The sequence below is a fragment of the Theropithecus gelada genome, chromosome 9, assembly GCF_003255815.1.
Source record: "Theropithecus gelada isolate Dixy chromosome 9, Tgel_1.0, whole genome shotgun sequence".
Classification (NCBI taxonomy): domain Eukaryota; kingdom Metazoa; phylum Chordata; class Mammalia; order Primates; family Cercopithecidae; genus Theropithecus; species Theropithecus gelada.
The window spans coordinates 60,569,431-60,581,976 of record NC_037677.1 but is presented as its reverse complement, the minus strand read 5'-3'; the positions used below and the strand labels follow the sequence as shown (position 1 = coordinate 60,581,976).

Genomic DNA, 12,546 nt, shown 5'->3' with positions numbered 1-12,546 from the left:
ATCCCGTCTCTACTAAAAACACAAAATTAGCCAGGCATAGTGGCCCATGCCTGTAATCCCAGCTACTCGGGAGGCTCAGGCAGGAGAATCGCTTGAACCTGGGAGGCGGAGGTTGTGGTGAGCCGAGATCAAGCCATTGCACCCAGCCTGGGCAACAAGAGCGAAACTCCGTCTCAAAAAAAGAAAAGAAAAAAAAAGTAACTGATACATATGATTATATAACAAAGCTTCATATAATATTAATCTTTACTAGGTCAAAATCCTTAGTTATTTTCTTTTCTTTTTTTTTTTTTTTTTTTTTTTTTGAGACGGAGTCTGGCTCTGTCGCCCAGGCTGGAGTGCAGTGGCGCGATCTCGGCTCACTGCAAGCTCCGCCTCCCGGGCTTACGCCATTCTCCTGCCTCAGCCTCCCGAGTAGCTGGGACCACAGGCGCCCGCCACCTCGCCCGGCTAGTTTTTTGTATTTTTTTAGTAGAGACGGGGTTTCACCGTGTTCGCCAGGATGGTCTCGATCTCCTGACCTCGTGATCCGCCCGTCTCGGCCTCCCAAAGTGCTGGGATTACAGGCTTGAGCCACCGCGCCCGGCCTAGTTATTTTCTATTCTATTTCATATAGAAGAAATTACTGGTCATAATGCCCATCAATTGATCTTACAAATGGCTAAAAAGTCACAATCTGAAGTTTGAAAAACACTGCTCTAGGGTGGGCGAGGTGGCTCAAGCCTGTAATCCCAGCACTTTGGGAGGCCAAGGCAGGCGGATCATGAGGTCAGGAGATTGAGACCATCCTGGCTAATACGGTGAAACCCCGTCTCTACTAAAAATACAAAAACAAAATTAGCCAGGCATGGTGGCGGGCGCCTGTAGTCCCAGCTACTCAGGAGGCTGAGGTAGGAGAATGGCGTGAATCCGAGAGGCAGAGCTTGCAGTGAACAGAGACTGGGCCACTGCACTCCAGCCTGGGCGACAGAGCGAGACTCTGTCTCAAAAAAAAAGAAAAAGAAAAAAGAAAAAGGAAAACATTGCTCTAGATCCCCTATATTGCCTACCATAAGGCTTGACACATTTTGGAGTAATCCTGTAGCACGCAGAGTATGTACAAAGTTTTTCACTGCAGCATTACTCTGTGTGCTTAACACTTGTTATAACAATTTCAAAATTTCAAATACACAAAGTAGAATAGTGTAACAACTATCCATATAACCATAATCTAAATTTAACAATTTTTTTGCTTCATCATATGTAGCTTTGTTTGCTCAAATACTTTTATCATATTTTCTTTGTTTGCTGAAGTACTTTTCAAATAAATTACAGACATCATGACATTTTACTCATAAATACCAAAATACACAAATCCCAAGTAAGATATTTTCCTAGAAAACCACAATCACTTTACCACATTTGGCAAGTGTGTGATAATAGCATTAAATAATTCCTTAATTCATCTAGTGTCCAGTTGATATTTAACATTTCCCAATTATCCCCAAATTTATTTTATAGCTGGTCTGTTCAAACCAGAATCCACTCAAAGACCACGTGTTGCATTTGGTTGTCATGTTTCTTTTCATTTAGACCAGTCCCCCCTTTCCACATACTTCTTCTCTCAAACATTTCTCTCTTTTGTTGAAGACACCAGGCCAATAGTTATACAGAATGTTACACGTTCTAGATTTGTCTCGTTTTATTCCTCATAGCATTTAATTTGTTTCTCATTTCCTGTGTTTCCTACTTGGGTTCAGTTTCAGCGTTTTCAGCAAGGATAATAGAGTTTGATAACATATTTACCTATGTGGTATGTTATCAAACTCTGTGACCTTTGTAACCTGACAGATGAAAATAGCATCTAAGCAGAATTTTATTTTTTGTATTAGAATCAGGTTGAAATTTTTTCCATATATTTAAGGACCAGTTATAGTTTCTTTTCCATGAACTTTTCATATTCCTTTCATATGTTTTGTATACTTTTCCATTAGATTCTTGCTCTTATTAATATGCAAGAGCTCTTTAAAGGTAAATTTGCCTTCTGTCTAGAAATGAATTGCAAATTGTAATCCAGTTTGTAGCTTGTCTTTTACAGTTGCTAATGAATATATATATATATTATTTTTCTGTGGTTTCTACAGTTGTGAAATACTTATAAAGGCTTCATCTCTCGATTATTTTAATTCCATGATTTCTTATGGTAGTTACACGATTTAATTTTTTACCCACATTTTATCCAGCTGGTATTTATTTTGGTAGTTTGTTTGTTTGTTTTTCAAGACCAGGCCTCACTTTGTCACCTGGGCTGGAATGCAGTGGTGTGATCTCAGCTCACTGCAACCCCTGCCTCAAGGGCTCAAGTGATCCTCCCACCTCAGCCTCTGGAGTAGCTAGGGCTACAAGTGCTCACCACCACACCCAGCTAATGTGTGTGTGTGTGTGTGTGTGTGTGTGTGTGTGTGTATATATATTATTATTATTTTTTTTTTTCTGAGATGGAGTCTCGCTGTGTCGCCCAGGCTGGAGTGTAGTGGCGCAGTCTCAGCTCACTGCAAGCTCCACCTCCTGGGTTCACGCTATTCTCCTGCCTCAGCCTCCCAAGTATCTGGGACTATACCCGGCTAATTTTTTGTATTTTTAGTTGAGACAGGGTTTCACCGTGTTAGCCAGGATGGTCTCGATCTCCTGACCTTGTGATCCGCCTGCCTTGGCCTTCCAAAGTGCTGGAATTACAGGTGTGTGTGAGCCACCACGCCCAGCCCCAAAGTGTTGGGATTACAGGCATGAGCCACTGCACCCAGCCACTGTTTTTTGTTTGTTTGAGACAGAGTCTCGCTCTGTCACTCAGGCTGGAGCGCAGTGGTGTGATCTTGGCTCACTGCAACCTCCACCTCTCAGGTTAAGTGATTCTCCTGCCTCAGCCTCCTGAGTAGCTGGGACTACAGGCACGCTCCAACACCCCCAGCTAATTCTTGTATTTTGAGTAGAGATGGGGTTTCACCATGTTGACAGGTTGGTCTTGAACTCCTGACCTTGTGATCCACCCACCTCAGCCTCCCAAAGTGCTGGGATTACAGGCTTGAGCCACTGTGCCTGGCCCATTACATTTTTTTAATTCAATTGAGATCTTCCAGTTCTTGGAATGACTTATGGCTTTCAGGTGAAACCTGGACTTTTCCTGTTGTTATGAATCTCTGGATCTCACTTACACCTTCTGTTTTCAGCTGGCATTTTCCAACACCACCCCAACAGAAGAAGGAAGGAGATGTTGCCTCATTACTGCCAAGTTGGGGGTGGAAGTCTAGGTTCCCTACTCAGCCTCCGCTGACACCTGATGTGGGCAGTTCCTCATTACTGTTGAGCAGGGGAATTGGAGTCCTGATTCCTTACTTGGTTTCCACTGATACCACAGTGGGTGTGGTCTCATTACACCTGGGTGATGGTGAAAGCTCTGACTCTAAACTAGGCCTCCTCTGATACCACTCCAGTGGGAAGCAAAAGGGCACCTTGTTACTGACAGTTTGGGAGAGAAGTGCAAGATTCCTGTGGTCTCCACTAACATTATGAGGGGTGGGAAGGGGAATCATTACCAGAGGGGATAAAAGTCCTGGTTCCCTACTTGGTCTTCTCTGACATCACTAGGGTAATGGAGAATCTCATTTTTGAGCTTTGTGAGAGTGGAAGTCTAAGCTCTCCACTCAGCTTGATTGAGGGTGGGGGCTACAGTTTTTTTTCCTATGGTTTTTAGCTGGAGTAAGGAATTACTCTCTAAAACTTTTCTGTCTTATTAGGCTGCCCCTTTCATAGTCTTTTGGCTAAACAGAGCAGACTTTTTATCAGACTTGCTTTCTTTTTTCTTTTTTTGGTCTGTGCCCATTGGTGTCTCCAGGTTGCCACCTTCTTCAGCAAGAAGTATGGGATATATAAGGCAAAAAGAAAACCCAAGGAACTCACCACTGTGTCATTCCCCAGGTCCCAAGTTTCCTTCTCTCCACCTTTCAGAGTCTCTTATTTTTATATATAATGTCCAGGGTTTGTAGTTGTATTCAGTGGGAGGAATAGAAAAAGTACATCTATTCCATCTTCTCAAAAGTTTTGCTTTTAATCCTTTTTATTTCTAATTAATGCGCTTAAGATTATAAATGTACCTCTAAGTACAACTTTAACTATATCCCACGAATTCTGATATTTGGTGTTTTACTGTTGATCTCTTCCAAATGCTTTGCAATTTTTATTATGACTTTTTTATTTGTCCCATAAATTATTCATAAGTATGTTTTTAAATTTCCAAATAGTATTTTGGCTATCTTTTTGTTATTGATTTCTAATTTTGTTGATTGTTACATTTTGGCAGAAAAGGTGTCTGTATGCTATTGATCCTTTGATCTATGGTAGGACTTGCTTTATCGCTTAGAATGTGGCCAACTGCTATCATAAAAATGCTCCTCCTGTGTTTTAAAAACATATATATTCTTTAATGGTTAGTACAAGCCTATGATTATTCCTAGGGAAGACTTTTTTCTCTACCCAGGATCTAGACAGAGATGCTTAAGCAGATTTTATTTTCCTGGTCCATACTTTTTGAGATCTTAACTTGTGATGGGGAGGTGATCTCAGTCTCTATTCCCCCATCAACAGCAGCCAAAGGTTTTCTGTCCTTCTGAGAGCATTAAAACCCAAGCCCCTAGGTTTTGGAGTACTGCCTTCTCCCTGCACACTTCCGCTAACACATACACACCAACAGCAGCTGTTCAAGATTTCCAGGTTTCAGTTCCTGCCTTGCTTCTGGGAACAAAGGAAGTGCCCTTTCTTTCTCATGATTTTAGTTACATGTTTAAAAGAATGTTTTGGTTCTGCTTTTCCCATCCAACATGATAGGGAAGAAGGCAATCAGGACATTGATTTTTAGAACCACAAGGACTTACAGAACACAGGTTTGTGAGCGAGGTCATCTAAAGTGATTCCTCCTTCAGGATTAAACTCAAAACTGCTAGTGAAGTTGTATTTTGCACTTCCTTCTGGAGAAACAGTAATTTTTGCAGAGTCTCCCAGAACCACTTGATTGAATTCTGCCCGAATAAAGGTAACTGGAGTATCTCCTTTAAAACCTTTCTGTTGGCAGAAACACACCACTTTACAATTATATTTAAATAGAGAATTTTCCTACACATCTGGCAACCCATTTTGATTTGGGCTAAATAGCATTTTTCATTTTTTCCTAACAAGCAACATCACAAATACAAAAGGAATAGGTAGAAAAATAATTAAACAAATCTAGTTTTACTTAAATGCAACATTCCATTTAAGTGCTGTTATGTTGGAGTTTTGAAAACAACATTTATTGTGTTTCACCTGATAATAGAAGTATACTGAGGAACATTTTTAAAAGAAAGAAAATTAATTACCTGCAATCTTACTGTAACATGTAAGCATTATTAACATTTTAGAATATATTTTCTAGTGTTTTGTTGTGAATATATGGATGTGCACGTGTATACCCATACACACACACATAGATACATTTTTATATATGCATTTTAAAACAAAGTGGAGCTCATTAATTACATTCTCTTTGAAATGATCTTTTTAAACTTAATATACTGAATATTTTCCCATTTCATTATACTCCTAATTTTTAGTACATCACATGGTTGTTGTTGTTGTTTTAATTAATCAAATAGAATTAATCACAAGGGAAACTCTGGAAGAATTCAGATCCTTCTCAGGAGAAAGGGAAAAAATTATATGTGAACTGCTGTCTAGGGAAACTGAAACCACTGTTTCTTTCATCCTATTAAATTTAGTATTCAAATTGCCGAGTATTTGAGACACACAGTAATGTGACTTGGAGATCACAGACTAACAATAAGGAACACTGAGGCGGAATGCCACTGCTATATAAAGCCAGGAGGTTTGGAGGTAAAGAATGAAGCAAAATTCCATTACTCCTGCAGGTACTCCCAAACTAAGGATTTTGTAAATTTCCAAAAGTAACTTTACCAAATCATATCCCTCTGTCACGGTGATCTGCACGAGTCTGCCTGTTGATGGCACTTGCTCCATATCACCAACTGGGAAAAGTCCCTCTGGTTTTCTTTGGTCTCTGTAAACAGAATGAATCAACCTGTCCCCTCATGTACCAGAGCTGCAAAAGTACCCATATTCCATCATAACCAATACCAGGGAGAACCTAAGGAAATACCATAGTCCAGCACTGTTTTATTCCCCACATCCAACCTTTGCTGCTGGACAGGCAGTGCTTTAGGGAGCTGGTCACAAGGATGATTTCACTGGTTAGCGCTAAAAGATGTTTATACAGGTAACTAACCCATTAAGCACAAAGTCTCACAAGACAAAGTAGGAACACCTTGACCTCCCATACCCTACATCAGGGGTCCCCAGCCCGAGTCATGAACCAGTACCAGCCCGTGGCCTGTTAGGAACCGGGCCGCACAGCAGGAGGTAAGCAGCAGGCAAGCAAGCAAAGCTTCAATTCTATTTACAGCCATTCCACATCACCTGCATTACCACCTGAGCTCTGTGTCCCGTCAGATCAGTGGCGGCATTAGATTCTCACAGGAATGTGAACCCTATTATAACTGAGTACATGCAAAGGATCTAGAATCAAATGCCTGATTTGTCACTGTCTCCCATCACCCAGAGATAGAACTGTCTAGCTGCAGGAAAACAAGCAGGGCTCCCACTGATTCTACATTATGGTGAGTTGTATATTTCATGATATAGGCTGGGCGCAGTGGCTCATGCCTGTAATCCCAGCACTCTGGGAGGCGAGGCGGGCGGATCACGAATCAGGAGTTCGAGATCAGCCTGTCCAATATGGTGAAACCCCATCTCTACTAAAAAATACAAAAATTAGCCGGGTGTGGTGGCATGCGCCTGTAGTTCCAGCTACTTGGGAGGCTGAGGCAGGAGAATCACTTGAACCTGGGAGGTAGAGGTTGCAGCGAGCTGAGATCACACCACTGCACTCCAGCCTGGGTGACAGAGTGACTCCGTCTCAAAAAAAATACATAGGCCGGGCACGGTGGCTCACGCCTGTAATCCCAGCACTTTGGGAGGCCAAGGCAGGCAGATCATGAGGTCAGGAGATCGAGACCAGCCTGGCTAACATGGTGAAACCCCATCTCTACTAAAAATACAAAAAAATTAGCCAGGCATGGTAGTGGGCACCTGTAGTCCCAGCTATTCTGGAGGTTGAGGCAGGAGAATGGTGTGAACCCGGGTGGCGGAGCTTGCAGTGGCCGAGATTGCGCCACTGCACTGCAGCCTGGGCAACAGAGCAAGACTCCATCTCAAAAAAAATATATATATATGTATATATATATTTTAATTATTATATATTACCATGTAATAATAATAGAAATAAAGTGCACAATAAACGTAATGTGCTCGAATCATCCCCAAATCATCCCCGCTGCCCCCAGTCTGTGGAAATTGTCTTCCACAAAACTGGTCCCTGGTGCCAAAAAGGTTGGGGACTGCTGCTGTACACCCTTCACAGTGTTCTCTGGTAACCTTTTTTTTTTTTAATCTGCAAAGCTCCCTTCAAACATTATTTAACTTCTCAGTTTTACAAAAATATATTTTGAGAGCAGGAAAGAAGCAACCACATAAAATGGTAGTCCATTGGAAAAGGTCTTAATATATATACCTTATTTAGTCAGATATACTGTCAATTTTACAATACTAAGGGCACAAACAATTTCAAAAATAAATTGGATATTTGTTTTTTAGAAAAGGTCTTTTCTCTCTCCTTCCTTTCTTTTTTTTTTTTTTTTTTTTGGTTTTTGTTTTTGTTTTTTCAGGCTCTCACTCTGTCACCCAGGCTGGAGTGCAGTGGTGCGATCACAGCTCACTGCAGCTTCAACCTCCCAGGCTCAAGTGATCGTCCCACCTCAGCCTCCTGAGTGGCTGGGACTATAGGCATGCGCCACCACGCCCAGCTAATTTTTGTATTTTTCGCAGAGACAGGGTTTCACCACGCTGTCTAGGCTGGTCTCAAAGGCTAGGCTCAAGCAATTCGCCCACTCAGCCTCCCAAAGTGCTGAGATTAAAAGGCATGAGCCACTGTGCCTGTTGAAAAGGCCTTATTTTTTTTTTTTTTTTTTTGGAGACGGAGTCTCGCTCTGTCGCCGGGGCTGGAGTGCAGTGGCCGGATCTCAGCTCACTGCAAGCTCCGCCTCCCGGGTTCCCGCCATTCTCCTGCCTCAGCCTCCCGAGTAGCTGGGACTACAGGCGCCCGCCACCTCGCCCGGCTAGTTTTTTTTTTGTATTTTTTAGTAGAGACGGGGTTTCACCGTGATAGCCAGGATGGTCTCGATCTCCTGACCTCGTGATCCGCCCGTCTCGGCCTCCCAAAGTGCTGGGATTACAGGCTTGAGCCACCGCGCCCGGCCAAGGCCTTATTTTCTAACTCAATTCAAACGTTTACTGAGGACATACTATGCTAAGTGTATTTGGTGATACAAAAGAGAAAACGACATCTTACAGCCTTCAGACTTTATCATTATCCTGCCTCTTCTCAGCTACTCCAGCATTTTTCCAGACACCTAAAAGTCTCAGATCATTTGTTCAACAACATATTTCTGGGCTGTTTCAGGGCTTTAGTGGCACTGACAACTTCTTTGTCAAATGTACATTTAAAATGCCCTTTTGTATCAGTCTTCTTTCCTTTTGAATAATATGGCATTAGGCCTTCATTACCCTTCTGCTAGACTGTAACAAAAGCCTCCTAACTGGTGTCTCTGACTCCAGTTTCTCACTCTAACTCATCCCGCTTCTGTAAGAACTGCTCATTGAAAAAAACTTTGTTAAGCTTGGCACCGTGGTGGGTGCTGAGGATACAAGAGATAAGATGTGAACTCTCTAACCTCAAGAAATTTAAAATCTAGTGAGGACGAGAGATGTGTAACTAGACCAGGAGTCATAATCTGTGAGACAGGTGCTCTGACAGAGGAAAAGAAGGGAGGAGTGAAAGAAGGAAAGGGAGGGAAGAAGTGCTCTGACAGAGGAAAGGAGGAAAAGGGGGGTGGAAATTTATTTTTTCTTTTACAAATATAAAGAATGTGAGAAGTAAGGAAATTAACTGATTATAGCCAGTGTACCAAGTGTGCTTCACATTTATTATCTTAAACGTAGCCTCCCTTCTAAGTGATTCTTAAATCTCTGTTTGAGTGAAAAAAACTGAGCTTCAGAGAAGTTTGTTATCGTACCAGCAATCATACAGCAAGGAAGTGCTGCATGAAGCTGGGACCTAGCTGGATTTGAGAATACGTGTGCATGCCAGGAAAATCTTGGAGGAAGTACCCTGGAACTATGTCTCAATAAAGGGAAGGATATTCCAAGAAAGGCAACAGATTTTAAAACGTTCAGAGGCAAAACAACACACATAGCAAGTAGCAAGTAGCTTGCAGTGGTGGTGTAAGAAGAAATAGGGAGAAAATGAGATGAGACAAGCAGATAACTACCTTATTAAAGTACAGATCTGATCATACCAGTGTCTTGTTCCCTCTCACCTACCAAACAAAGTTAAACTGTAACACTACAGTTTAACTGTAGTTAAATGTAGTACTACATTCAGGGCTTTCTAGGATCTTGCAGTGCCAGTCAACTCCCCTCTTCTAGCTTATGCTCTTGCTTAGTATTTTTCAAAGATCACCTGCATTTAGTCACTTCTGAACCTTTGCATTTTTCCTTCCCCCTGGAATGATCTCTCCCTTTCTACTCACTCCGTCTCTACAGCAAATCCTACTCATCCTTTAAAATCCAGCTCAAATGCTTCCTAGTCCATGAAGCTTCCCAGTCGGAAAAACCTGCCTTTCCTCTGAATTCATTTAGCAGTTTACACGTCTCTTGTGGCATTACCACAAGCTGTCCTGTTTATGAAGACTGGGTATTCAAAGGACCTTTCCTACTTAATAACTATGTGCCCCTGGGCAAAAGCCTAACTTCTCTAAGCCTCAGTTTCACCTTCTGTAAAATGGATAACTTCCAACCTGTTTCACATTGTGAATACCCCCTAAGATATTAAAGCTGTTTAAGCTATGAAGCACTGCACATTTTTTTTTTTTTTTTTTGAGACGGAGTCTTGCTCTGTCACCCAGGCTGGAGTGCAGTGGCTGGATCTCAGCTCACTGCAAGCTCCTCCTCTCGGGTTCACGCCATTCTCCTGCCTCAGCCTCCCGAGTAGCTGGGACTACAGGCACCCGCCACTTCGCCCGGCTAGTTTTTTGTATTTTTTTAGTAGAGACGGGGTTTCACCGTGTTAGCCAGGATGGTCTCGATCTCCTGACCTCATGATCCGCCCGTCTCGGCCTCCCAAAGTGCTGGGATTACAGGCTTGAGCCACCGCGCCCGGCCTACAAATGATATTATTAATATGCAGCGTTTGTCCTGAGAGCTCAATTACACCTTCGAAGGCATGTGGCCTTCACGCATATTTACGGGCCCCGAGTGCCTGGCACCCATGTCTTGTACACAAGAGGCGTTCGCGTCGTGTTTGAACTATGAATGCAAGAAATAGGACTAAAGTTATGATCAGGGCAGCTAGGGTGGGGACTCTTGTTGCCCCCGGCAAGGCACGCATTTCTTGTCATCTGCTCGGAAGAAGCTACAAGGGGAGAGTCCAGTGAGAAAAAGGTTGGACGAAAGAGGGGATGTGACTCGGTCTGGTCTGGGGGACAAGCGCAGTCCGCGCGGAATGAGACCTACGACGAGAAGCGGTTAAGGAGGACCTACGTCGAGAAGCGGTTAAGGAGGACCTACGTCGAGAAGCGGTAAAGGAGGACCTACATCCGCGCTCCTGTGGAGGTCGCCGGGCTGGGGCTGGAGGCAGAGTCCGCGCCTGGCCGGGCCAGCGGCTTTTCGGTCTAAATAACGGGGTTTTCAGCCTGGACTTAGCTGAGGGAGCAGAAGATCGGGGTGACGGCTGTGGTGTGGCCGCAGGACCGGGGTGGGGAGGCCGGGAAGAGAGGGTTTCTTCAAGAGGGATAGCTGTCTTACCTGCAGCAGCCTCAGTTATGTTTTTGACAACTATAGCAACCAACTACCTCTCGCGAGAACTTACTTTTGGCAATCGCAGCAAGTTTATTCCAAGACTCGCGATAACCCTCTGGGGACGAGAGCAGGGAGCGCGACCCTGAGCTTCTGCGCCTGCGCCCTAGCGCCGGCTGTAGCCCCGTCATTTCGAGTCCCTGCTGTTTCTGCGGATGCTTTACCTTGGCAAGCGTTTGGGTTAAGTGCACAGGTTTCCATCTTTACATTTTGCTTTCTGGACTCTTTTATTTCAATATTTCTCCATAATAGTAGGGAAAAAAGCATAAGGAAGTTTAAAGAAAAAGGCCTTTATTAAACTGATTTGAAAACAATCATTTAAATATTTCTGCGTGAAATATGCAATATTTTAAAAATGAGCCTGTCACGCACTGTTGATGAGAGTGCAAAATGACCCTGCTCCTAGGTGCTCAATATTTGTACAATAAACAGACCTGAAGTTTATGATGTTAATACAAACTTTTAATATTCAAAATTTAACATTAAAGAGCTAAAATAGCAAAACACAATAGCAACAACCTGGAAACAACCCAAGTGCCCGTCGACGGAATAGTGGATGAGTGGACCAATAAACTGTGGCATATTCACAAAGAGGCATATTACAGGCAGTCAAAGTTAATGAACTGCACAACGCAGATGAATTTTAGCAATATGTATACTTTAAATTGTTGCAGTATTAAGAGCCAGCTTGAAGGGACTCCCTTGGGCCAAATGAGGGACTATTTGAGCATGAAGTAAACAACGACCATAATGGATTACAATCCATTGAATATGCAAGTCCGTGTTGATATAGAGAAACAGGAAAACTCCTTCGAAGTAGGATGCCAACACAGAAGTGTAGCAAGAAGGATGGAAATAGAGAACTACCATTTGACAACTACTGAGGAGGATGACTCAGGCAGGAGTGTTCAATGGACGCTAAGGCTGGTGGGTAGATGTTCTGTGAGGCATAGAATACTGGGGTGATTTTGGAATGCTTCTCCCATGGAATACTACTCGATTTCAGAGGGGAAAACACTGAATGGAAGCAACCAACATGATCAGGTGATCATGGTTAACATCATCAGTGTTGGGAGGAGTCTACATTGTGAGCCTCCTGGTGAAACACACTAAAATCCACAAAGTATCCCTTTTGGTTTTCCTACCATCAAAGGAACTCAGGTTGTAGACCATCCAAGGACAGGAAAGACTGGGAACTGTCTCTGACTGAGGTTATATGACAACTAAATGCAATATGTATCTCTGTATAGCATTCTGGACCAGAAAGGAAAACAACATTGTTAGGACAGTTGGCAAAATGTGAATTAGCTCTGTGAATCACATACCACCGTGAACATGCCCGATCTCGTCTGAACTGGATGGTATGTTGTACCAATATTGAATCCCTGATGAGGAAGTTTGTTTGTTGTTAGGTAGGAGAGTGTCCCTGTTTAGGGGAAAATAAACACTGGTGTGTTCAGGAGTGATGAGAAACTATCTCTACAATTTGCT

General features: G+C 42.9%; 1 protein-coding gene across 4 annotated transcripts in view; it reads right to left on the bottom strand.

The window, feature by feature from the left end:
• CFAP70 (cilia and flagella associated protein 70) overlaps positions 1-11,147 on the bottom strand; it is a 109,972-nt gene extending 98,825 nt beyond the window's left edge. For 2 of the 4 annotated variants that reach the window (XM_025395615.1, XM_025395616.1), the window contains exons 1-3: positions 11,069-11,147; positions 5,983-6,085; positions 4,908-5,094 (exon numbers count right to left, since the gene is read on the bottom strand). In XM_025395615.1, the coding sequence (XP_025251400.1) occupies positions 4,908-5,094; positions 5,983-6,045 (250 nt within the window). In that variant the 5' untranslated portion in view covers positions 6,046-6,085; positions 11,069-11,147. Of the gene's footprint in view, positions 1-4,907; positions 5,095-5,982; positions 6,086-11,004; positions 11,046-11,068 lie in introns of those variants that run through there. The other 2 variants (XM_025395617.1, XM_025395619.1) reach the window with 2 other exon arrangements.
• Positions 11,148-12,546: the final 1,399 nt, after the last annotated feature.